Source organism: Sorex araneus, chromosome 2 (genome assembly GCF_027595985.1).
Source record: "Sorex araneus isolate mSorAra2 chromosome 2, mSorAra2.pri, whole genome shotgun sequence".
NCBI lineage: Eukaryota > Metazoa > Chordata > Mammalia > Eulipotyphla > Soricidae > Sorex > Sorex araneus.
The window spans coordinates 237,152,547-237,178,466 of record NC_073303.1 but is presented as its reverse complement, the minus strand read 5'-3'; the positions used below and the strand labels follow the sequence as shown (position 1 = coordinate 237,178,466).

Genomic DNA, 25,920 nt, shown 5'->3' with positions numbered 1-25,920 from the left:
TTCTAGAATGTCCCATTCCAATGCTGAGTAGCTTTGCCACTTGCCCCAGGTTCATCCCAGTCCTATGGCGGGACCTCCTTTTTGGGGTGTTAGAAACTACAGCAACAGGAGCCTGAGTTAAGTAATTATGGCCAAGTAATTATGCCCAGGAGAAGTTACAGTTCAGAGTCAACCAACTCCCCAATATTAGGAGCATAGCATCAATGGTCTTTCTGTGTTAAACCAAAGAACATTGCTCTATAGTCACTGTCACTGTCACTGTCATCCCATTGCTCATTGATTTGCTCGAGCGGGCACCAGTAACATCTCCATTGTGAGACTTGTTGTTACTGTTTTTGGTATATTGAATACACCACAGATAGTTTGCCAGGTTCTGCCGTGCGAGCAAGATACTCTTGGTAGCTTGCCGGGCTCTCCAAGAGGGGCGGAGGAATCAAACCTGGGTCGGCCACGTGCAAGGCAGATGCCCTACACACTGTGCTATCGCTCCAGCCCCACATTTTTTTTTTAAGTTTCTGGTAGCTGAGGAAAGATCCGGGGCGAGGCCGGGCTTCCCGGGAGCCCACAAAGAGCCCCCAGCATCTGTCTGTGGGAGTCCTCAGCCAGCCACTCCCGCTGGGGCTGACAAACGGGTCTGAAAAGTCCCGCATTCTTGGCAGCACCTGAGCCGGGCTCCGGGCTCCGGAAGCTGAGCTTTGGCCGGGTGGAGACACAGGAAGCTTTGAGGCTCTCTGCGGCTTTACATGCCCAGACAGATCATGAAGTCGTTTCCTTTCACTTGGGTGCGGCAAAACCTTCGCACCTTCCTGACTTGTGCTAGGAAGAGTGAGGTTCGGGCCTCTTCTCGCTTTCACTCTTTCTCATGCCAGCCCCCTCCCCACCCCCCCCACCCCCCCCACCCCCCCGCAACGACTCTAATGGTTAGACCAAAGCTGTCGTGAGCATTCTTTCAGACATCGCTTAAGTCAGGAATGCAATGGCCTGGCCCAGCCCGTAGTTAAAGGTCTAAGAAAACACCATGCACCGAGGGTGGAGGATTTGATCAGGAGCCACAGCTGTCGGGTTCCGGGTAATGAGGGTCCACACCTGTGCTGATAAGGGTTGTGGGGGGCAGCGGGAGTGTGTCTTGCCCCTGGCAACCACTGTAGTGGCTGCGGGATTCACAGGCGACATCTGGGCTGAGAAAAGTTGGGAGAAGGTTTGCTCTGGACCCTGAATTGGTAAAGGGTCATTTGCTCCCTTATAAATTGCATCTTGCCCAAGAACAGACGACCCGTTAAAGGAACTTTGGTACATCTACACCATGGAATACTATGCAGCTGTTAGGAAAGATGAAGTCATGAAATTTGCTTAGAAGTGGAAGGTCATGGAGAGGACCATGCTCAATGAAACGAGTCAGAAAGAGTCAGAAAGACATAGAATGACTGCACTCATTTGGGGAATATAAAATGATATAATAAGATACTGAAACCCAAAGACAGTAAACACAAGAGCCAGAAATATTGCTCCTTAGTTGGAAGCCTGCTTCATGAGCTGGGGGAGAAGGCAGCTGGGATAGAAAAGGGATCACTAAGTCGATGCTGGTTGGAGGAATTATTCAGGATGGAAGATGTGTGCTGAAAGTAGGTAGAGGACCAAACATAATAGCCTCTCAGTATCTATATTGCAAACCATAATGCCCAAAAGTAGAGAGAGAGTATGGGGGAGATTGTCTGCCATAGAGGCAGGGGGAGGGTTGAGAAGGGGGGGATACTGGAGTACTGGAGACACTGGTGATGGAGGGATGGGTGTTTGATCATTGTATGACTGAAACTCAAACATGAAAGCTTTGTAACTGTATCTCACAGTGTCTCAATTTTTTAAAAAGGGGGGGTGGGAATTGTATCTTGTTCTTCCCTTTTTTTTTTTTTTTTTTTTTTTTGCTTTTTGGGTGTTACCTGGCAATGCTCGGGAGTTATTCCTGGCTCCACACTCAGGAATTACTCCTGGTGATGCTAGGGGGACCCTATGGGATTCCAGGAATCAAACCCAGGTTGGCCACATATAAGCAAATACCCTCCCCGCTATACTATCACTCCTGCCTTCTTGCTCTCCCTTTTGATGTGTGGATGCAACTATAGTTAACCTTGCAACACTTTGTTTTGTTTAGAGCCACACCCAGTGATGCTCAGGGGTTACTCCTGACTCTACACTTAGGAATTACTCCTGGCGGTGCTTGGGGGACCCTATGGGATGCCAGGGATCAAACCCAGGCTGGTTGCGTGGTGGGGAAGCAGCCAATGGAGAGTGTGGATGACTTCATGACAATTCTTCCCATCCATGAACGTGGTATAACACTTAAAGCTTCTTGAATGATTTTTTTTTCTTTTTGGGGCCACACCCGGCATTCCTGGCTCATTCCTGGCTCTGCACTCAGGAACCCTATGGGATGTAGGAATCGAACCTGGGTTGGCTGTGTGCAAGGCAAATGTCCTCCCTGCTGTCCTATTGCTCCTTCTTGAATGATTTACATATGTTTCATTATTTTCTCTACAGTATCACGTACCACTTTACATGATAGAAACTTTTCTACATGTTTCACATTGTTTGGTAGCTATTGCGAGTGGCATGGCTTTGATTTTTGTTTGTTTGTTTGAAACCACAAGATCTAGCATCTGCCCATACAAACACAACACCATCGATGGTTCTCGTAATCACAGTGACATTTTAAAAAGTCCCTAAAATGGGCATCCTTGATTCGTATCTGTAAGTGACTGCTTTAATGTCTCACCATTAATGATGAATTTGCTATAGGGTATTTTTTTTAGGTAGTCTTTATCAGATGAAGGAAGTCCCCTTCTCTTCCTGCTTTTTTATTTATTAATTTTTTTTTGTTTTGGGGACACACTCATTCATGTGCAGAGCTTGCTCCTGGCTCTGCACTCAGGAATTTCTCCTGGTGGGGCTCAGGGGACCATAGGGATACCAGGAATCAAACCCAGGTCAGCTGCATGCAAGGCAAGCGCTCTGATCACTATCTCTCCAGTCCTTCTTCCTGTTTTTTAATCAAGAACAAGTTTCACAGGGGCCAGAAAGATAGTACAGTGGGTAAGGCACTTACTTGCCTTGTGCATGGCTGACCCAGGGTCGATCCCCATCATGTCATAGGATTCCCCAAACATTGCCAGGAATGATTCGTGAGTGAAGAGTCAGGAGTAACCCCTGAGCAAATCCAGATGTGGCCCAAACCTCCCCCACAAAGAAAATAGAAGAGGAGGAGGAGGAAGAAGAGGACGAGAAGGAGGAGGAGAAGGAGGAGGAGAAGGAGAAGGAGGAGGACCCCGGCATCCCATGTGGTCCCCCAAACACCGGCAGGAGTAACCCCTGTGCGTTGCTGGGTGTGACCCAAAAAGATTTTAAAAAAAGGAAGAAATTAAGAACAAGTGATTCTGTTGAGCTACCTAAAATGTTAAAATACAGAGCAATTTAAAGTAGAAGGCAGGGGCTGGAGAGATAGCACAGCGGGTAGGGCGTTTGCCTTGCAAGTGGCCGACCCGGGTTCAAATCCCAGCATCCCATGTGGTCCCCTGAGCATGGCCAGGGGTAATTCCTGAGTGCAGAGCCAGGAGTAACCCCTGTGCATCGCCAGGTGTGACCCAAAAAGAAAAAAAAATTAAAAAAATAAATAAATAAAGTAGAAGGCAGCCAGGAACTGGAGCAATAGCACAGCAGATAGGGCGTTTGCGTTGCATTCGGCCAGCCCGGGTTTGATTCCCAGAATCCCATAGGGTCCCCCAAGCACTGCCAGGAGTAATTCCTGAGTGCAGAGCCAGGAGAAACCCCTGAGCATCACTGGATGGGACCCAAAAAGCCAAAAAATATCAGATATCACATTTTCCAAATGCACAGTTATTTAGTGGTCATATTATAACCACTAAATGGTTATGTTTCCACCACAGAGCTTGAGTTATATCTCACAATGCAATGCCATCTGATAATATCAGGGTTAATTGGGTTAAATAAAATTTATTTCCTTGTTATTTACGTCCTCTGGCAATTGGTCTTATCCTTTATGTTTAAATGCAAAGAGCACATTGCTTGGTTTTTTTCCCAGGCTGATCATATTTTAATACATTTACCTTTTCTTTTTTTTCTTTTTTTTTTTTGGTGGGGGGTCATATCCGGCGATGCTCAGGGGTTCCTCCTGGCTCTGCACTTAGGAATTACTCCTGGCGGTGCTCAGGGGACCATGAGGAATGCTGGGGATTGAACCCGGGTTGGCTGCGTGCAAGGCAAATGCCCTACCCGCTGTACGATAGCTCCAGCCCCTTTAATATCATTTAAACCATTGCTATCCAATAACAATATCATGGGAGTTGTAGCTGCCTTTAAAATGTTCTAAATCGTGTGGGGGCTGGAGCGATAGCACAGCGGATAGGGTGTTTGCCTTGCACGCAGCCAACCTGGGTTTGATTCCTCTGCCCCTCTTGGAGAGCCCAGCAAGCTACCGAGAGTATCCCGCCCGCATGGCAGAGCCTGGCAAGCTACCTGTGGCGTATTTGATACATGCTAAAACAGTAACAAGTCTGACAACGGTGCCCGCTCGAGCAAATCGATGAACAATGGGACGACAGTGCTACAGTGCTACAACTCATGTGGCGTTCATGACCAATTTAGTCAGCTCAATCAGTGGCTGAGTAAGTAGCAATACTCCTACATAAGATAAACAGAATAAATGTTCTAACTGAGGGCTGGAGCGATAGTATAGTGAGAAGGGCATTTGCCTTGCATGCAGCTGGCCCAGGTTCAATCCCCGGCACCCCATATGGTCCCCTGGGCACTGCCAGGAGTGATTCCTAAGCACAGAGCCAGGAGTAACCCCTGAGCATTGCTGGGTGTGACAAAAAAAAATGATGTTCTAAAAGTAATTGTAGAAAGGGTTTTATAAATGGTAAAATCATTTTATAGCACATTCATCATTTCTACCCTTAGCAGTGCAATTGGTATAAAATTATTAACAGGATATTTTTCATTTTTGTTGATTTCTGAACTTCATGATTTTGGAAGAATTCCCCATTGAGAATAGTGCCTCAGTTGAGACTACCACATTTCAAGAATTCATCTGTGATGTGGTGGGTCCTGTCACTATTTTGGTTTACCTGTGCATGACGCAGGGAAAATCAGAAATCATTTACAGTCGGGGCTGGAGCGATAACACTGCCATGAGCATCACTGGGTGTGACCAAAAAAAGCAAAAAAAAAATCATCTACATTCATTCCAGGAACTGACATGTTGGATTTATTTTGTACTGATGCTTCAAATATTTCTTTTGTTTTGTTTTGGGCCACATTTGGCAATGCTCAGGAGTTGCCCCTGGCTTTGCACTCTGGAATTACTCCCGACCGTGCTCAAGGGCTGATATGAGATGCCAGGGATCGAACCCTAGGTCAGTTGCGTTCAGAGCAAGCGCCTTACTCACTATACTATTTCTCTCTGGCCTATGTCTGAAATATTTCTGTAGTTTCTGTCTCTCTTTGTGTGCCTGTGTGTGTGTATGTGTGTCTCCTGGGATTATTGATTCCCATGCTCTACTTTTCCTCCTATTTAGCCCTATTATTTTTATTATTGTTATTATTATTCCTTTTCTTTTGGACTTTTCCTTCAATGCTTTTTTCTCTTTTTTTTTTTTTTTTTTTTGCCTTTTGGGTCACACCTGGCGATGCACAGGGGTCACTCCTGGCTCTGCACTCAGGAATTACTCCTGGCGGTGCTCAGGGGACCATATGGGATGCTGGGAATTGAACCCGGGTCGACCACTATGCTATCGCTCCAGCCCCTCCTTCAATCAATGCATTTGTGCCTTTAAGTCTAATTTATACAGCCTGTCATCTCTGAAACCTGAATCCAGTTGCGCCCCCTACAGGCTATTCTCCACACAGCGGTTCGAGTGAGATTTTTGCTAAAAACAATTTTCACAAATTTTCTTTTACTGAAGTTTTGTTATTTTTTTAAAATAATCCCAGGGGCTGGAGCGATAGCACAGCGGGTAGGGCATTTGCCTTGCACGAGGCCAACCCGGGTTCGATTCCCAGCATCCCATATGGTCCCCCGAGCACCGCCAGGAGTAATTCCTGAGTGCAGAGCCAAAAGTAATCCCTGTACATCGCCGGATGTGATCCAAAAACAAACAAGCAAAATAAAGAAAATAGAAGTTTTGAGGGCCAGAGAGATAACACAGTGGAAGGGAGCTTGGGGCAAACCAGGTTTGATCCCTGGTATCCTAAACCTCAAGCCCCACCACCAGGCGTGATCCTGAATGCAGAGCCAGGAGTAAGCCCTGAGCACTGCCAGTGTGGCCCCAAAACAAAACCCAAAAAAATGAAGAACACCAGCAAAAGAAACCTTTAGTCCTGATACATACATTTGACTTTTTTCTTCCCTTTAAGTTAGAGTCAGGGGCTGGAGCGATAGCACAGCAGGTAGGGCGTTTGCCTTGCACGCAGCCAACCTGATTTGATTCCCAGCATCCCATAGGGTCCCCCGAGCACCGTTAGGAGTCATTTCTGAGTGCAGAGCCAGGAGTCACCCCTGTACATCATCAGGTGTGACCCAAAACGCAAAAAAAAAAATGGTAGAGTCAAATTGAAAACAAACAGACCCAACCAAGATGAGCAGCGGGAGGAAAGCAATGACCAAGGATGACTTCCTTAACATATCATTTGCAAATTAGGCCATTAGGAAGTTGTTGGGGGACGGTTATCCCCAACATGCCCAGACACGTTGCGCACCGCACCGTGTCTGGGCAGGAGCCTGGTTGTGGGGCTAAGGAGTGCGCGAAGAAACGCTCCACGGAGCAGTTGGTCACAGCTCACTTTATTGTATAGCGCATGTTCGTTTACAGGAGTTGCCATCACATTGAGCTTAGCACTATTGACCCATCGCGTTTTCCTCTCTGCTTTGCCCCAGGTTCCATCCCCTTCATGGCTGTATGTTGCGGTTAGGATGACTTACTAAAGGCGTACGTGACAGTTTCTGCGTTTCAGATGTACGTGACTTGTGACTTGGGGGTCCTGTCACCTGTCACAAGGCCAGCCACCTGGCGCCGCCACTCCCTCTTGAGAGGTTTCACTTCAGGGCCGCTTTGCAAGGTCGGGTTTGCTGCTCCAGTGCCCGTCGTCCTGCTCCACAAAAAAGTGGAACTGGGGCGGGGGGGTGTGGGGGGCGGCTGGAGCGATAGCACAGCGGGTAGGGCGTTTGCCTTGCATGTGGCCAACCCAGGTTTGATTCCCAGCATCCCATAGGGTCCCCCGAGCACCGCCAGGAGTAATTCCTGAGCACAGAGCCAGGAGTAACCCCTGAGCATTGCCGGGTGTGACCCAAAAGCAAAAAAAAAAAAAAAAAAAAAAAAAGTGGAACTGGGGACCGAGCCAGAGTTATAGTCCAGTGGGTAAGGTGTTGGCCTTGCACGCCACCAACTCAGCTTTGATCCCCAGCATCCCATAGGGTCCCCCAAGCACTGCCAGGAGTGATGGCTGACTGTAGAACCAGGAGAAACCCCTGAGCATGGCCAGGTGTGTCCCCCCCTCAAAAAAATGTTTTAAAACCACCCAAAAGGCCAGAGCTATAGCGAAGTCAGTAGGGTGTTTGCCTTACATGCGGCCAACCCGGATTTGATTCCCAGCATCCCATAGGGTCCCCCAGCACCGCCAGGAGTAATTCCTGAGTGAATAGCCAGGAGTAACCCCTGAACATCACTGGGTGTGACCCAAAAAGCAAATGAAATAAAATAAAATAAATGTTAAAAAATAAAACCACCCATAAAATGAAACTGAGGACATTGGTAACTGATGAAGGAATGGGTATTGGAACATTGCATGACTGATACCCAATTATGAACAACTCAAATATTTTTTAAAAAAAGTAAAACAGGGGCTGGGGGCCGGAGCGATAGCACAGCGGGTAGGGCGTTTGCCTTGCACGCGGCCGACCCGGGTTCGATCCCCGGCATCCCATATGGTCCCCCAAGCACCGCCAGGAGTAGTTCCTGAGTGCAAAGCCAGGAGTAACCCCTGAGCATCGCTGGGTGTGACCCAAAAAGCAAAAAAAAAAAAAAAATAAAACAGGGGCTGGAGTGATAGCACAGCGGGTAGGGCGTTTGCCTTGCATGCGCTCGACCCGGGTTCGATTCCCAGCATCCCATATGGTTCCCTGAGCACTGCCAGGAGTGATTCCTGAGTGCAGAGCCAGGGGTAACCCTTGTACATCGCCAGGTGTGACCAAAAAAGCAAAAAAAAAAAAAAAAGAAAAAAAGTAAAACAAACTAAAATAAATATACAAGCCTCCAGGGAGTATAAAGAAATGTTTTCCCTTCTCTTAAAGTGAAAAAAAAAAAACTGGAGGGGAGTCTGGGGAGATAGTTACAGCCTGAAGGGCACTTACCTTGCATGTGGCTCACCTGGGTTCAAGCCCCATAAGTTCCCCCAAGCATTGCCAGGAGTGCAGAACCAGGAGTAACCCCTGAGCATAGCTGGGTGTGACAAAAAAAATGTGGGGGGCGCTGGAGCAATAGTACAGCAGGTAGGGCGTTTGCCTTGCACACGGCCGACCCGGGTTCGATTCCCAGCATCCCATATGGTTCCCTGAGCACCGCCAGGAGTGATTCCTGAGTGTAGAGCCAGGAGTCAGCCCTGAGCATCGTCGGGTGTGACCCAAAAAGCCAAAAAAATGATAGCACAGCGGGTAGGGTGTTGGCCTTGCACACGGCCAACCCGGGTTTGATTCCCAGCATCCCCAAGCACTGCCAGGAGCAATTCCTGAGTGCATGAGCCAGGAGTAACCCCTGTGCATCACCGGGTGTGACCCAAAAAGAAAAAAAAAGTGAAGGGAAATTTTGGTCACAACTGGTAGTGCTCCAAGCTTACCCCTGGCCCTGTGCTTAAGGATCCCTCCTTTGGGGCTCAGAGGACCATCTGCAGTGCAAGAGGCTGAACCAAGATGGGCCTGGGCAAGCCAAGCACCTTGACCATTTTCTGCATCTCTCCTGGTGATGCTTGGGAGACCATAGGGTTGTGGGGATCAAACCTGGCCTTCCTGCACCCCTCCCCCACCTCCCCAGCCCTTCAAATTTATTTATTTATTTGCTTTTTGGGTCACACCCGGCGATGCTCAGGGGTTACTCCTGGCTTTGCACTCAGGAATTACTCCTGATGGTGCTCAGGGGACCCTTTAGGATGCTGGGATTCGAACCCAGGTTGGCTGCGTTGCGAGGCAAACGCCCTACCCACTGTGCTGTGCTCCAGCCCCGCCCTTCAAATAATTTTCCCTGAGGGTTGGAGCAATAGCACGGCGGGGAGGGCGTTTGCCTTGCAACGCAGCCAATCTGGGTTCAAATCCCAGCATCCCATAGGGTCCCCCGAGCACCGCCAGGAGTAATTCCTGAGTGCAGAGTCAGGAGGAACCCCTGAGCATCGCTGGTGTGACCAAAAAAAAAAAACAAAACAAAACAGAATATTTCCCTGAGGGCTGGAGAGTTAGCCCAGCAGGTGGAGTGCTTGACTTGCATGCAGGTGACTTGCATTAGATTTCCACCACTGCAAATGGTCCACAGTAACCCCTGAGCACAGCCCCGTGGGGGTCCCCTCTCCCTCCTCAAAAAAAAAAGTCATTCTATTGCTTCTCCTCCCCTGCCCCCCTCCCTCAGGTATGGCCCCACCAGGGAGGCTGAGAAGCTGAAGAGGAACGAACCCCTGATAAAAGGGGCACCCCATTTTTTAGGACATGCTTCGCTCTCCCCACTGGGCAGTGAGGATGAGTCACCAGCTTCTGATCCGCTGGTCTAATTGTGCCCAGGTGAGTTGCACTCATTCATTCATTCATTCATTCATTCGATCAGTCATTCGTTCAGGGGCTAGATAATTCCTATTTAATTTATGAATAAGGAGGGAAAGAGAATATTCAAAATAGGAAGGGTGGGCCAGAGCGATAGCACAGCGGGTAGGGCATTTGCCTGACACGAATCTGACCCGGGTTCAATCCCCGGCATCCCATAGGGTCCCCCCAGCTCTGCCAGGGGTAATTCCTGAGTGCAGAGCCAGGAGTAACCCCTGAGCATCGCTGGGTGTGATCCAAAAAAGCAAAAACTATATATAATAATAATAATAATAGAATGGTGAGGGCGTGAGGGCATGAGGGCAGAGGACTGATTCTTCGCCCGGGGCCCAGGGGTCAGGGGATTTCCCTTAGCAGCAGGGAACCGACTCCTCCCCGCTTTGTCGGACATCCCCACGGGTGGGTGGGGCCGCCCCCCAAACACACTCTAGGACCAGGTTGAAACAAGCCCAAAGGTCCTTTGCACTGCAGGACGGCGCAGAGTTCTGTGCCACCCCGGGCGCTCAGGGTCCCATTTGCTCGCCGCCCCCCTCGCCCGGACCGGCCGTTTCGAGCTGGAGCAGCGTCGCCCGCGAATGCCCGTGGCCAGGGAACGTTACGCTGTGCCCCGCGCGCGTTGGACATCCGTCGTGCGTGTGGTCATCCTGATGCTCCCGCTGGTCGCCGTCTGCTGCTTCCTCTTTGGCCACTTCTTTGGCCAGAAGTCGCCGGCACCGACGGTAAGTGGACAGGGAAGGGTCTCTCCCTCGGACCCCAACTGCCCCTCAAAGAAATCAGCTATTACCTGGCACGCTGGGGCACACGAGCAATCCAGGGCGCGCGGAGCTGGGAGCATCGGGGCATCCCAGACCGAGAATTCTAGGAAGAGAGGGTGGGTGAGCTAGGGACGAGGAAGCGAGAATCCAAACTTTTACGTCCGTTTAAGATGCTAATAAAAATCCAAACGCGAAAAGGGGTGGCAGTGAAAACTGCGCCCCCGCCCCCACCCTAGCCGCGGGGCGCTCAGGTGAATCCCGCCCGGGGATCTCGGCAGGGAAAGACGCATCTGAAAAAAGGTACGTCCGAGGTGAACGTGGAGAAATGACGCGGCTTTGGTGTTCCCCCCATCACCCGACCGCTGACTCAGAGGCTGCTGGGGGCTTCACCAAACTGGGAGGGGTCCGGGATGGGGCGAGGGATGGAGGAGGGGGCAGCCCACGAGTGGACTGTCCTGGTCCTCCTCACTAGGGAGTGGCTGCTGCCACCCCCCTAGCTGCGTCCTGGAAAGCCACACGTTCGTTTATGAAAGTCCGCCGGTGCCGCTCCCCCTTAAGAGGCACTTCCCCTTTAAGAGGCTTTACCGGGGTCGGCCGGGCTGGGGTGGGGTGAGGCGGGGAGGAGGGGGAACAACTGAGCTACGGCAGCGCCGGCCAGAAGGGGGCGCGCTTGCAAGTTTTCCGTGCCTGACCCGCGGGTTCTTCTCTTCCAGGGGGACACAGCCATAGGCGAACTCCACCTAAATCATACAGGTAAGAGGGTGTGTGGGTGGGTGGGTATGTGTGGGGGGAGCCCGGAGCGGTAGTACAGTGGGGAGGGCATTTGTCTTGCACGCGGTCGACCCGAGTTCAATTCCCGGCATCCCATAGGGTCCTTCGACACTGCCAGGAGTAATTCCTGAATGCAGAGCCAGGAGTAACCCCTGAGCATCGCTGGGTGTGACCCAAAAAGCGAAAAAGAAAAATAAGAGTGTGTGTGTGTGTGTGTGTGTGTGTGTGTGTGTGAGAGAGAGAGAGAGAGAGAGAGAGAGAGAGAGAGAGAGAGAGAGAGAGAGAGAGAGAGAATGTTACAGAATGCATGACTTACTTATTTCCAAAACCCAGGAAGTCCAAGGTTATGGTACCTTGGACTTACTGGTTGAAGTTCAGAGCTGAAGAGCCAAGCTGGGACAGGGTTTAAGGTGTTTGCCTGGCACGTGGCTGACCTGGGTTCCATCCCAAAACCACATAGAGCCTGCCAGGAGTAAGCCCTGAATGCAGCTGTGTGTGGGCCAAACCAATCTCCCACCAAGTGGTACCCAATGGGTATCAATACCCCACCAAGGCAGGGGACATACCGGCAGTTTCCCCAGATAGTGATAGAAAATCATCTTCCTGGAGCTATCAGAGAGCTAGTACAGCGGGGAGGGCACTTGCCTTGCAGGCAGCTGACCTGAGTTCGATCCTCGGCACCCCCACTGGGTCTCGCAAGCTCCACCAGACGTGATCCCTAAGCACAGGGCCAGGAATCAGCCCCAAGCTAAAATGTTAGTACAGAAAGGAGGGTGTTTGCCTTTCAATGAAGCTGACCCGGGTTACATCCCCGGCATCCCATAGGGTCCCTCAAGCACCACCAGGATGATTCCTGAGGGGAGAATCAGGAGTAACCCCTGCACATTGCTGGGTGTGACCCAAAAAAAACAAAAAGTATAATAAAAGGAATCAGACTTGGGGCTGGAGCGATAGCACAGCGGAGAGGGCGTTTGCCTTGCAATGCAGCCAACCCGGGTTCAATTCCCAGCATCCCATAGGGTCCCCCAAGCACTGCCAGGAGTGATTCCTGAGTGCAGAGCCAGGAGTAACCCCTGAGCATCGCCAGGTGTGACCCAAAAAGAAAAAAATAAATAAAAGGAATCAGCCCTTAGCACCACTGGGTGTGCCTCCCCTCGAAAAAAAATGGAAAAAAAAATTCACGCTTTCACACCCCGCCCCCACCCAGGCCCTCGGCTGGACCCGCGGCTGCCCTGGCACGGGAACCCCGCCCTGGGGCGCGCCTTTCTGCACGGGCTACAAGTGGACGACCGCGGGCAGGTGTACATCCAGGTGACGGGCATTTACAGGCTCCACATCCAGGTGACCCTGGCCAACTGCACATCCTCCTCGCGGGCCGCCGCGCGCCCCGGGCCCACCTTGGTGGTGGCCATCTGCAACCCCGGCGCCCGGCCCATCAGCTTGCTGCGCCTCCCGTTCCTCGGAGACTGTTTCGTGGCCTCCCAGCGCCTGACGCGCCTGCTCCAGGGGGACACGCTCTGCAGCAACCTCACCTTGCCCTTCCTGCCGTCCGCCAACTCGGACGCGAGTTTCTTTGGGCTCCACTGGGTGCACCAGTGAAGCCCAGAGTTGCACTTCCACCCGCAGATGAGTTGGAACTAAGGGTGCCCTTCTTTATTTATGGTTTATTATTAAAATGTATGCGTATGTGTATTCACGATGTCCATGCTTGGTCTTTGCCCCGCATCTCTTGTTGTTGGGGGTGTTTGTGGGGGGGTTTCCTGGGGGAGGGAGTAAGGGTGTCACCTGGAGTTGCTCAGGGGTTCCTCCTGGCTCTGTATTCAGGGATCACTCCTGGGGGACTCGATGGGGGGCCGGGGATCAAACCCTGGTCGGCCACGTGCAAGGAAAGCACCCTCCCTGCTGTCCTATGGCTCTGGCCCTCTGGAAACAGAATTCTACCCACTTTTGGGGGGGTCTGGAGCAATAACACAGAGGGTAGAGCGTTTGCCTTGCACGCGACCGACCCGGGTTCGATTCCCAGGATCCCATGATGTCCCCTAGGCACCGCCAGGGGTAATTCTGAGTGCAGAGCCAGGAGTAACCCCTGAGCATCACCAGCTGTGACCCAAAGAGAAAAAAAAAAAAAGAATTCTACCATTTTACCCACTTTCTTGGGACTTCCATAGAGGCTGGAAGACAGTGTCAAAAGGTGGGAACTTCCGGTCCCGCCTCTAGTTGAGGGGCAGGGCCAGGGTAGACTGACTCAAGCGCCATTGGCCAGGGAGCTCATCAATCATAAGGTGGCAGGAAGCCGCCTTGAAAACACACTTGGGCTGGAGCAATAGCACAGCGGGTAGGGCGTTTTCCTTGCACGCGCGGCTGACCTGGGTTCGATTCCCAGCATCCCATATGGTCCCCTGAGCACCGCAGGAGACTTGAAGGCCCTAGTCTCCTGAGTGCAGAACCAGGAGTAATCCCTGTGCATCGCCAGGTGTGACCCAAAAGAGAAAAAAAAAACTTTACATCTTGCTGGAGAATCACACAGGCAGCCATATGCACACCCATGCACGCAAGCACACATTATGCATGCATGCATGCATGCAAGCACGCACGCATACAGGGCTTGCACACAGATGCACACACACTGGCATGGATGTCAGGACAAATGGAACATCCTTGACTAAGCAAAGCAGTCAAAGTGGGATTTTTGAGGCTGCAATCTCATCAAGTCACTAAGCAACAGTGCAACAGGATTTGCACGAAGGAAGCCGCGGCTGGTTCCGTTTCCAGCACCAATGATCACCTGACACCTCTGGGATCAACGACGGAGCACAGAGCTATGAGCCGCCCGTGAGCATCCCTGCTGGGTGTAGCCCGTGAATAAACAAGCAAACCAAGATTGACTTCTCTGCCAAGAGACCAGAGACGTGAGGATGCAGGCTGCAGGCTGAGCAGGGGACCGGAACAGTGAGGAAGGGATATTGACACGCTAGTGCATGACTGGGCAGTGCCTACACAGGAAGTGTGAAACGATAGAAATCCTGTTGTTGGTGCTGGAGCGATAGTCCCGCAGGTAGGACGCTTGCCTTGGATGTGGGGGACCTGGGTTTGATCCCTGACATCCCATAAGGTCTCCAAAGCCCCGCTTGAAGTGATCTCTGAGCACAGAGCCAAGAGTCAATCCTGTGCACTGTTGGGTGTGGCCCCAAAGCAAAATAATGTGAACAATACACACAGCTGCGCGGACCTATGCTTCATCTCACCCTCCACCCTCTCCTTCCATCCTCCTTCCCGCTCTCTCTGAGATTCCCCCACATTTTTAAGAGACTAAGAGATTCAGGGGAATTTTCCAGAAGTACTTGCAGGGTGACAGACTGAAGCTGGGGCTTTTCCATGCAAAATCTACACCCCGCGGGGCCTGGAGAGATAATACAGTGGGTAGGGTGTTTGCCTTGCACGCGGCCCACCTGGGTTCGATTCCCAGCATCCCATAGGGTCCCCCAAGCACTGACAGGAGTCATTCCTGAGTGCAGAGCCAGGAGTAACCCCTGAGCATTGCCGGGTGTGACCCAAAAAGAAAAAAAAAATCTACACCCCGCCCTAGTCTCAAATGTGCCAGGACCATTTCCAATGTTTGTTTTTTTTTTCTTTTTGGGTCACACCCGGCAATGCTCAGGGGTTACTCCTGGCTCTGCACTCAGGAATCACTCCTGGCTGTGCTGGGGGACCCTATGAGATGCTGGGAATCGAACCCGAGTTGGCCGCGTGCAAAGCAAACGCCCTACTCTCTGTGCTATCACTCCAGTTCCTCCACTGGGCTTTTGTGTTTTAATTGGTGGTGGAGGTCATGAAGTGGTGTGTGTGTGTGTGTGTGTGTGTGTGTGTGTGTGTGTGCAGTGACAGGAATTACATCCAGCGCTTCCTCCTTAGAAGTCCTCCAGGGCAAAGCGATGTCCTGGGTTTCTCTAAGAGATTGGTTTTGTCCCGGGTTGCTAACTTGTCATGGCTATTTATAATCCACAAAGGAAAGAAATGAGCCAATTGTCTGAGATCAGAGCAATGATATCTTTCGCTTTTGCACTCACCTTGCTTACATCCGTTACCATGGGTGTGAGGGTGGGAGGGGAGGAAGCAGTTGAGCTACATGGAACCTACTCGGCGGTCACTCCGAGGGTGATGGGGTCGGGTCCCAGGGGACCGTGAGTGCCGAGAGTGGAACACAAGTGCTCGAGAGAGTGGAACACAAGTGCTCGCTCGGTATGCAAAAATCTCTGGCCATCAGCACCGTTTCCATCTTCTCAATCACTGTTTCCATTTGAATGTCCTGGTGAGAATCTCACTTACGAAGGGGACAAACAGGCACCTCCCCTAGAGCAGCAGGTCCAGGCCTGCCCTCAGTTCTCACCAAGACAGAGGCTGAGAACCTCCTCCCCTACCCAGACATTGAACTTTTTTTTTTCTTTTTGGGTCACACCCGTCGATGCTCAGGGGTTACTCCTGGCTCTGCACTCAGGAATTACTCCAGGCGGTGCTCGGGGGACCCTATGGGATGCTGGGAAATCGAACCCTGGTTGGTTGCGTGCAAGGCAAACGCCCTACCCGCTGTGCTATTGCTCCAACCCCAACCAGAGATTGCTTTTTTTTTTTTTTTGGCTTTTTCGGTCACACCCAGCAATGCACAGGGGTTATTCCTGACTCTGTACTCAGGAATTACCCTGGCAGTGCTTAGGGGACCAATATGGGATGCTGGGAATTGAACCTGGGTCAGCCGCGTGCAAGGCAAAAGCCCTACCTGCTCTGCTAACACTCCAGCCCCCAGAGATTGCATTTTGAGGGTTGTGAGGAACTTGTCTTAGAGGCCACTTGGCAACCTGGAAAATAACTCAGCCTAGAAAATAAAATATTTAGGAGCCCAAATGATAGTACAGCTGGTCGGGCATTTGCTTTGCAACAGCCAAATGGGGTTCGATCTCCGGCACCCCATGGGGTCCCCCAAGCACTGTCAGAAGTGATCCTGAGCACAAAACCTGGAGTAACCCCTGAGCATTGCCAGGTTGGGTCCCCTCAAGTATATATATATATTTAATATTTATATTTAATATAAATTTAATATATAAGTGTATATTATATATTTACGGTAAGACACTCTAGTTTTTCATGGCCCCCAATGATAGGTATTTGGCTAACTGGAGTCCCTCAAAGTCATATGCTTCCTGGGGTTCAATTCCCAGCACCCCAGATGGTTCCCCGAGCACTGCCAGAAGTAATTCCTGAGTGCAGAGTGAGGAGTCACCCCTGTGTATCGCCGGGTGTGACCCAAAAAGCAAATAATAATAATAAGTTAAATTAATGTATTTATTATCTGTGGGGAATAAAAGAGGGTGAGAAGCATTTGTGAACAGAGGGGACACTGAGGTCGCTGGGAGGAGGCATTGTGTTGTAGTTGCCACCACACAGGATATAGACCGAGGTGACATTCATCGAGACAGTATCTCTGTAAAAAAAAAAAAAAATTTAAATTAAATATCCGCCACTCTTGGATAACGATCTCATACAGTCTGTCGGCTTTCCCCGTCCTGACACCCGGGTTCACCCCATGGCCGCAGACTGTCTTTCAAGGCTCCGATGACATGGAACAAGCTCTCACTTCCTTTGCTCTTGACGTCTGGGCCTGATCAGATAAACGGTTAGAAAAAAAAAAAAACAAAAAACCCTAGACAAAGACTTCCTCGAGCCTGCCTGGACTTTATTTAGGCAGCAGCCAACAAGACTCACTCTCAGGTTCTAATCGCGGTGCTTTGTCCCTTCACTCACTTTCTTTCCCTTGTCTCCTTCTTCTTTTAGTTTTTGGGCCACACTGGGGATGTTCAGGGATGACTCCTAGCTCTGCATTCAGAAATCACTCCTGACAGTGTTCAGAAGACCCTATGAGGTGCTGGGGATCGAACCCGGGTCAACCCGGTGTAAGGCAAGCGCCCTCCCTGCTGTACTGTTTCTCCAGCCCTCAGTCATCAATCACTTCCTGCAGGTTATCAGTCAAGTCAGCCCAGACAAGCAGCGCTGTCTGGTCCGTGTAAAGAGTCTCACCACGGGCCTGAGCCATAATCCAGCGGGAAGGGCACTGGCTTACAATGCGGCTGACACAGGTTTGATTCCCAGCACCCTTTAAGGTGCACTAAGTCTCACCAGAAGTGCTCCCTGACCAGGTGTGACTAAAAAGCAAAATAATAATAAAATAATAATAATAATAATCACTGTCACTGTCATCCTGTTGCTCATGGATTTGTTCGAGTGGGCACCAGTAACGTCTCTCATTGAGAGACTTATTGTTACTGTTTTTGGCATATCCAATATCCAATAGCACAGCGGTTGGGCGTTCATCTTTCACGCGGCCAACCTGAGTTTGATTCCTCCGCCCCTCTCAGAGAGCCCGGCAAGCTACCGAGAGTATGGAGCCCACACGGCAGAGCCTGGCAAGCTACCTGTGCGTATTGGATATGCCTAATAATAATAATAATAATAATGCTGGACCAATAATCCAGCCGGTAGGATGTTTGTCTTGCTGAGCCAGGTTCGATCCTAGAGGGTCCCCTGAGCACTGCCAGGAGTGATTCCTGAGTGCAGAGCCAGGAGGAACCTTTGAGCATTGCAGGACATGGCACAAAAACAAAATCATAATCATCATCATCATCATCATTACACTGTATCACTGTCATCCCGTTGTTCATCGATTTGCTCGAGCGGGCACCAGTAATGTCTCCATTGTGAGACTTGTTACTGTTTTACTGTTTTTGGCATATTGAACACGCCATGGGGAGCTTGTCAGGCTCTGCCCTGTGGTCGAGATACTCTCGGTAGCTTGCCAGGCTCTCGGAGAAGGGGGGAGGAATCGAACCTGGGTCGGCCGCTGTGCTATCGCTCCAACACAATAATAATAATAATGTAAAATAAAAAGTGCTTATCACAGTGCTCAATAACAATACTGAAAGGCCAGAGCAATAGTACAGAGGTGGGGGAGGGTGTTTGCCCTTCATGTTGCCGACCCAGGTTTGATCCCCAGCACCCAATTGGGTCCCTGGGGCACTGCCAGGAGGGATTCCTGGTTTCAGAGCCAGAAGTAAGCTCAGAGCACTGCAGGGTGGGGCCCAAAAGCAAACAAACCGAAATCAAGAAACAACACCACAATGAGTAATGAAGATCACACAGCAGAATTACAGGGACTCATTCCCCTAGAGCTCCTCCATGGGAGAGCACAGTTGGGTGAGTCTTTTATTGGTTCATATATTAACATAAATAAGGACTGGGGGTGGGGTCCTTCCTGTCCCCTACCCGGAACAAATAGCAGATATACAATAAATACATTGAATGCGTTAATATTAAAATATGCTGAGCTCCTGCTCAGAATAAATACCCAGAGTTCCACTTGGGGCAGGAGGTAGAGTAATTCGGGTGGGCCTCCAGGAGGAGGTGTCCCCAGGGATTTTTTTTTTTCCTTGCCCAGTCTGATGAGGTAGAGTTACCAGGCCCCTTCCCTCAGGGGCCCCCAAGGAAAACAGGATTCAGTCTGGTGACCAGGGGGTGGCCTCCCCACACTGGCTGGGGTCACGTGGGCTGCTGCAAGTCTAGTCCTCCAGCTGTGTCCGGGGCCACGCAGAAGAGACCCAGGACAGTGGCGCCCTGGTCCAGCTGCCAGGTGGGGCTCAGGCCCGCCGAGGGCCGCAGGTGCAGGCTCAGGCGCTGGCCCGCGCTCAGGTGCAGCAGGACTCCCCGGAACGCGGCGGCCGAGTCCGAGGCGGCGGGCGGCGGCAGGTCCACGGTGAGGGTCAGGGGCGCGGGCGCGGGCGCGGCGGGCTGCAGGTGCAGCTCGGCCACCACGGAGCCCGCGGCCCCGCGCCCCGCCACCACGCGCCGCAGCGCCAGCTGCACGAACACGTAGTAGACGCCGGCCCGGGCCACCTGCAGCTCCCGCGCCGCCGCGTCGTAGCTCAGGCCCCGCGCCAGCAGCACGTGGGCCACCCCCGGGGCGCTGTGCCAGCTCAGGGCACCGTCGCTCAGCTGGGCTGCGGGCGGGAAGGGAGACGGTGAGCGGGGCGGGGCGCTGGGGTCAGGACACACAAACACACAGACACAGACACACACAGAGACACACAGACACACACGCAGACACACACAGACACACACACACACACACACACACACACACACACACACACACCCTAGGCCTTGGGAAGCGGGACCCCAGGCAAGGAGGAGGGCGGTGGGCTTTGTGAGGGGCACGCAGCAGGGGCTGAGGAAAGTAGGGGCAGGGGGCTCCCAAAAGGACAGGGCAGAGATGGGGGAGGGCTCGTGGGAAGGGGAAGGGGAAGAAGAATGGGGAGAGAAGGAAGGGGAAGGAAAGAAGAAAGGGGAGAGAAGGGGAGGGAAATGGGAGGGGAGAGGAGGGAAGGGGAGGGAGAGGAAGGGGAGGGGCAGGAGAGGGAGAGGGAGGGCAGGGGCAGGGGATGGAGGGGGAAGAGAAGGAGGGAGAGGGGAAGGAAAAGGAGGGGAGGGAAGTGAGTGGAGAGGGAGGGAAGGGAGGAAGGGGGATGGGAGGAGGAGGGGAAGGGGAGAAAAGGAAGGGGAGGGGCAGGGGAGGGAAAGGGAGGGGAAGAGCAGAGGATGGAGGGGGAAGAGAAGGAGGGAGAGGGGAGGGAAGTGGATGGAGAGGGAGGGGAGGGACGAGGGGGAGGGGAGGGGCAGGGGAAGGGGAGGAAAGGAAGGGGAGGGGCAGGGGAAGGAGGGGGAAAGGAGGGGAGGGAGGTGGAAGGAGGGGGAGTGAAGGGGGGGAAGGGGAGGGAGGAGGGGGAAGGGAAGGGGAAGGGAAGGTTTTAGAAGGGAGGAGGGAAGGGGGCTTCCAGAACTGGAAGGGGTGAGTCCCACAGTGAGGGGGAGAGTTCAGCAGGGACAGGGAAGGGAATCTGGGGGCGCTGGGGGTCAGTTTCCAGAGGAGGCAGAGCCTCTCGGGCGGAAGTGACTAGGGAGGCGACATCCTTTTTTGTTTGCTTGCTTTTGGTTTTTGTTGTTTTGGGGTCACACCCTGTGGTACTCAGGGCTGACTCCTGGCGGGGCTCGGGGGGACCCTACGGGTTGCGGGGGATTGAACCCAAGTGTGCTGTGTGCAGGGCCAGCGCCCTCCCCGCTGTCCTATGGCTCCTGGAAGGAGATTTGGGGGCTCCCGTGATGAGTCCGGGACACCCCGAAGGGTCAGACGGGTGGGGAGGCGGCTGCCCGGGATGAAGGGGATCCAGCCCTTGGAGGTTGGGGTTCAGAGGACTGGGCACTCAGGGGCCCTGAGGTGGTCAGAGGTGGGGTCCAGCTCGCAGAAAGAAGAGATGTGGTGGGAAGCAGACTCCACTCACCCACCCCCACCCCGTGCCCCCCCAGATCACACAGGACACTCACCATTTTTTGCCACCAGCTGCCCGAACGAGTCCTGTGGAAAAACAAAGGCAGAAAGTGAGGGACCCCCAGAGGTGAGTGTGTGCAGCCTGCACCCTCATAGCACCTCCCCGGCACCCCATCTGATTCCCAGAGCCCTGCCAGGAGCGATCCCTGAGCACAGAGCCAGGAGTAGCCCTGAGCACAGCCAGAGGTGACCCACCCCCACCCACGCCCCCCAAAAAAGCAAAACTCAGGGCCAGAACGTTACAACAGCAGGTAAGGCAACTGCCTTGCTCACTGCAGACCCGGGTTCGATCCCCGGAATCCCGGAGGGTCCCTTGAGCATCGTCAGGAGTGATCCCTGAGCACAGAGTCAGAGTAAAGCTTGAGCATTGCCAGGTGTGACCCCAAATTTTTTTTAAAAATGGAAAAAAATCAAAAAGTGAAAAAAAAGTGACATTAGTAACTTGCACCCCAAATCTTTTACTCAAGTTGCAACCCCCCACCCAGTTCAGACCCTGGGAGGGTGAGGTGCAGGGAAGGGGAGATGGGAGGGGGGCAGGAGCTCTGGGTGGGGAGCGGTTTTGGAGAAAGAGGGATTCCCCTCTCTGGGGGCAGATAAAGGGTCTCTGACTCTGGGCTGGGGTGACAGGAAGCTGGGAGGGAGGGCGCTGGCCTGGGTTCAATCCCTGGGAGCACCAGGAGTGAGCCTTGAGCACTGAGCCAGGAATCAGCCCTGAGCACCGGCTGGTGTGACCCAAAAGCACATTTAAAAAAAAAAAAAAGTGCCTCTGGATCCTGAGGCTGGGGGGTGGGGTGGGGGCGCCGCTGAGTGATTGCCCCCTCCCCAACACGTTCCCCCAAACAAGCAAAATCGAATTGCATTTTAAAGAAAAAAAAAGAAAGGGGAGGGAAAAAATGCCAATTGAGTTTGGGGTGCTTGATGGGGCCAGGGCTCCCTCACCCCGCTTTGGGGGTGCAGGGTAGGACCGATGGGGGGAAACCTCTCACCTGCGGGGGGTCGCTGAAGCGAGCGCCGGGGTCGGGCGGCAGCTGGGGGGCCTCCAGGGCGGTGGCACCCCGAGAATCCGGAGCCCTGAGCACCCACCAGGCGACAAAGGCCGCGAAGGAGCCGGTGACCAGCAGCAGCGCCGAGCCCAGGGCCCAGAGCAGCGGGGTGCAGGCGCGGCTCGGGGGCGCGGGGTGCAGGGCCTCGGGGTCCTGGACAGCGGAGGCGCTGGGCATGGCCGGCGGCGGGACTGAGCCGCGGGGCGGCCGCGCGCGCCTTATACACCCCGCAGCGGCGCCTTCCGGGGCGGGGATCCCCGCGGCTGTGGGGGTGTCGCCCTCCCTGCCGGGGAACTGACCTCACTTTCCTTTCTTGGGGCGCCCTGAACCTTCTCCCGCCTCTCAGTCCCCCCCTTCTCTTTCCCTCTCTCCCCGTTACCGCACTTCTCTCCCCGTCCCTTCTCTCCACCCACTTCCCTCTCTCTCTCTCTCTCTCTCTCTCTCTCTGACTCATGACTCATTCTCAAACTCTCTCTAATTCTAATTCTCTCTGATTTTAACCCTCTAATTCTAACTGACTCTCTCAAACTCTAATTCTAATTCTCTCTGTCTCTGTCTCTGTCTCTCTCTGTCTCTCTCTGTCTCTCTCTGTCTCTGTCTCTGTCTCTGTCTCTCTCTCTCTCTCTCTCTCTCTCTCTCGCTTTTTGGGTCACACTCAGCGATGCTCAGGGGTTACTCCTGGCTCTGCACTCAGGAATTACTCCTGGCGGTGCTCAGGGGACTCTATGGGATGATAGGGATTGAACCTGGCTTGGTGCATGGCTCTGGTCCCCGAGAGAGATTTTTTTTTTTTTTTGCTTTTGGGCCACACCCGGCAATGCACAGGGGTTACTCCTGGCTCTGCACTCAGGAATTACCCCTGGCGGTGCTCAGGGGACCCTATGGGATGCTGGGAATCGAAACCCGGGTTGGCCAAGTGCTAGGCAACCGCCCTACCCGCTGTGCTATCCCTCCAGTCCCTAATCCTCACTCTGACTTTCTAATTATTTCTAACACTCTCCTGACTCTAATTCTCTCTCTAACTCACTCTCTCTAATTCTAATTCTAACTCCGATTCTCCCAAATCCTAACTCTAATTCCCTCTAATTCTAATACTAGTTCTCCTACTCTAACACTGACTTCTCCAAATCTCTCTTTCTAACCCTCTCTCGCTCTCTCCACTTCTAATTCTCTCTGGCTCTCTCTAATTCTGTTTTCTTTTCTTTTCTTTTCTTTTCTTTTCTTTTCTTTTCTTTTCTTTTTGGGTCACACCCGGCAATGCACAGGGGTTACTCCTGGCTCTGCACTCAGGAATCACCCCTGGCGGTTCTCAGAGGACCATATGGGATGCTGGGAATCGAACCCGGGTCGGCCACGTGCCAGGCAAATGCCCTACCCACTGTGCTATAGCTCCAGCCCCCAGGCTCTCTCTAATTCTGATTCTTTCTCTCACTCTCTTGATCACTGTCTCTAATTCTCTAACTTTGATTGTCTCTGTTTCTTTCAAACTTTCTCCCACCCTCTCTGTCTCCTTCCCCACCTACCTGTCACTCCATAGCCCCCAGCCTGGGGCTCCCCCAGAGCTCCCCTAAATCCTCCTGCCCCCCACCCACTCCAAGGTTCCCATCAGGACCTCATGGGCTGGAGAGTCCACAAGAAATCCCCAAAGCCGGGCCAGCAAAATGAGCGTGAGGAAACCAAATTTCCCATCAGCGATTCAGCCCTGCCGGAGGGCGGAGGTGAAACAGCCACAGAGCCCCTAAAAGAGGAAGCTCCCCCCAGGCTCGGGATCCCAGGCAGGCCTCCCTGGAAAAGCCCATGGTTCTGGCCGAAGCAGCTCTTCATTGAAGGGGTGAGGGAAGGGGGGACTCCCCAAGTCCCCAAGTCCCCATCTTGCAGGGGGCGACATTCCCCCACCCCCACTCCATTCTCTGTAGGCTTCCGCTTCCTGGAGAACATAGAAGAGGTGGGGGGGATAAGGGAGGGGGGACAATCAGCTCTGACCCTTCACCAGTAGTTTGGACTAAAATCCAAAGCATGGGCCCGAGGTGTGGCACAAGGGGGAGGACGCCTGCTTTGCATGCATCTGACCCATGGGGCCCCTGAGCCCTGCCAGGAGCAAGCCCGGAGCTTGCTAGGTGTGGCCCCCAAACAATAAGCCAACCAATAAAAAGGTTTGAGGGGCCAAGGAGGGTATTTGCCTTTGCAAATGCCCACCCGGGTTCAATCCTCGGCATCCCATAGGGTCCCCCAAGCACTGCCAGGAGTAGTTCCCGAGTGCAGAGCCAGGAGGAAGCCCTGAGCATCACTGAGTGTGACCCAAAAAAGCAAAATAATGATTTAAGGGGCTGGAGCAATAATACAGCGCAGAGGGCATTTATTTGCCTTGCACGCAGCCAACCCAGGTTCGATTCCCAGCATCCCATAGGGTCCCCTGAGCACCGCCAGGAGTGATTCCTAAGTGCAGAGTCAGGAGTAACTCCTGTGCATCGCCCGGTGTGACCCAAAAAGAAAAAAAAAAAGGCTTAAAAAAAAAACAGGATTGAGTGATACACTCTTCTACTGCTATTCATATTGTCCGCATTGCTTTGTCACTGGCCTTGCGCAATTTATTTGGGGTCAGAACGACAGCACCGTGGGAAGGGTGCTGGCCTTACAGCTTCAATCACCACACAAGACCCAAGCCTCGCCGAGTGTGGTCCCAAAACCAAGAACATGAATGAAATAAAACCCAAGGCACAGGTGGAACCCTCCTCTGCTGAGGAATTCCTGTAGCCACAAATAAAGCGTGCTCTGGGCTGGGCTGTTTACTGTGTGTGCAAAGCTTCTGGTACCTTCCAACCATGAAGCGGTTAATGCAGACCCCCACAGCACCCACCCAGGGAACTTGATATAAAGCTGTGCGCCTCCCCCACAAGGTGTCATCCAGGGCTGGTTGCACTAGGGCAACCCGGCTCAATCCCTGGCACCCCATAGGGTCCCCCCAATCCCCGCCAGGAGTGATTCCTGAGCACAGAGCCAGGAGGAAGAGCCCTGAGCACTGTTGGGTGTGACCCAACACCCCTCTAAAAAAATATATATATACATATATATATATATAATAGAAGACTGAAGATTTCATTCTCATTCTTTGTTTTGGTTCCCAGTGCTGAATACTGAGCCTAGAGACTCGGGGTCCCCTCCATGGAGATCCCCCCACTCTATCCCCCATGCAGCCCCACAACCAAGACCCAGACTTGGAGCACCCCAACATCAACCTTTTTTTCTTCTTTGTTTTTGGGTCACACCCTGCTGTGCTCAGGGCTGACTCATGGCTCTGTGCTCAGGAACCACCCCTGATGGGGACTGGGGGACCCTATGGCGTGCCGGGAATCGAAGAACCCCAGTTGACCGTGTGCCAGGCAAATGCCCTCTCCCCTGTCCTATGGCTCTGGCCTGACCTTTCTTTCTCCTTACAGGGGTCCCCCAAGGGGTGCTAGTGGGGTGACTTCGGGTACTCAGGAGACCAGCAGGACTGGTGCCTGTGGGGGAGGGGGGCATGCCAGGCTGGGGATCCAATTTGACCAAGTACACTCCCCCCCACGGAGACACTTGGCAGCCCCCGTTCGTTCTTGACCCCCCCCCCATCCCATCAAGGTTGGCTCCAGTGCCCCTCGGCATAAAGATAAAGCACACTTCCTATTTTCTCTCCTGAAGTGAAAGAGCCATCTGGAAGTGGCCATGGTCAGACTCGCCCTGGGGTGCAAAGCCGCCCAGTGAAAAGTCCAAGAGAATTTCCCCAACACAACCCCATACTCCCTGTTGTCATCCCCACACACAATTCTCCAGCTGTTCCCCTCGCAATAGCCACCCGGGCTGAAAAAGAGGATGGCGGGGAGGGGGCGGGTGTGGAGTAAAATCAAAGTGTTGATTCAACTCCCATTTTCCCCAAAGGGCTGCATTGAGATGGGAGGAACAGAACATGTACGGAACTGGAGCAAGAAAACAGTGAGAAGGCGTTTGCCTTGCATACAGGCTGACCCAGGTTCGATCCCGGCATCCCACAGGGCCCAGTGCCTGGAGCAATAGCACAGCGGG

The 25,920-nt window shown here is 52.8% G+C and overlaps 2 protein-coding genes across 2 annotated transcripts; one reads left to right on the top strand and one right to left on the bottom strand.

The window, feature by feature from the left end:
* Positions 1 to 10,443: 10,443 nt before the first annotated feature.
* Positions 10,444 to 12,993, top strand: CD70 (CD70 molecule). Its single transcript, XM_004619473.1, has 3 exons — positions 10,444 to 10,587; positions 11,337 to 11,376; positions 12,602 to 12,993. The coding sequence occupies exons 1-3, from the start codon at positions 10,444 to 10,446 to the stop codon at positions 12,991 to 12,993; spliced, it is 576 nt and encodes a 191-aa protein (XP_004619530.1).
* Positions 12,994 to 18,598: 5,605 nt separating this feature from the next.
* TNFSF9 (TNF superfamily member 9) lies at positions 18,599 to 23,363 on the bottom strand. Its single transcript, XM_055125501.1, has 3 exons — positions 21,808 to 23,363; positions 20,818 to 20,848; positions 18,599 to 19,436 (listed from the first exon to the last, which is right to left on the bottom strand). The coding sequence occupies exons 1-3, from the start codon at positions 22,039 to 22,041 to the stop codon at positions 18,979 to 18,981; spliced, it is 723 nt and encodes a 240-aa protein (XP_054981476.1). The 5' UTR covers positions 22,042 to 23,363; the 3' UTR covers positions 18,599 to 18,978.
* Between the last annotated feature and the right edge of the window lie 2,557 nt (positions 23,364 to 25,920).

Bases quoted from the DNA above. Each gene is read 5' to 3' on its own strand.
- TNFSF9 (XM_055125501.1), bottom strand. From the start codon at position 22,041: ATGCCCAGCGCCTCCGCTGTCCAGGACCCCGAGGCCCTGCACCCCGCG. The intron at 20,849-21,807 runs GTGAGAGGTTTC...GTTTTTCCACAG, and splicing joins GCTTCAGCGACCCCCCGCAG to GACTCGTTCGGGCAGCTGGT. The intron at 19,437-20,817 runs GTGAGTGTCCTG...TCCCGCCCGCAG, and splicing joins GCAGCTGGTGGCAAAAAATG to CCCAGCTGAGCGACGGTGCC.
- CD70 (XM_004619473.1), top strand. From the start codon at position 10,444: ATGCCCGTGGCCAGGGAACGTTACGCTGTGCCCCGCGCGCGTTGGACA. The intron at 10,588-11,336 runs GTAAGTGGACAG...CTTCTCTTCCAG, and splicing joins AGAAGTCGCCGGCACCGACG to GGGGACACAGCCATAGGCGA. The intron at 11,377-12,601 runs GTAAGAGGGTGT...GCCCCCACCCAG, and splicing joins ACTCCACCTAAATCATACAG to GCCCTCGGCTGGACCCGCGG.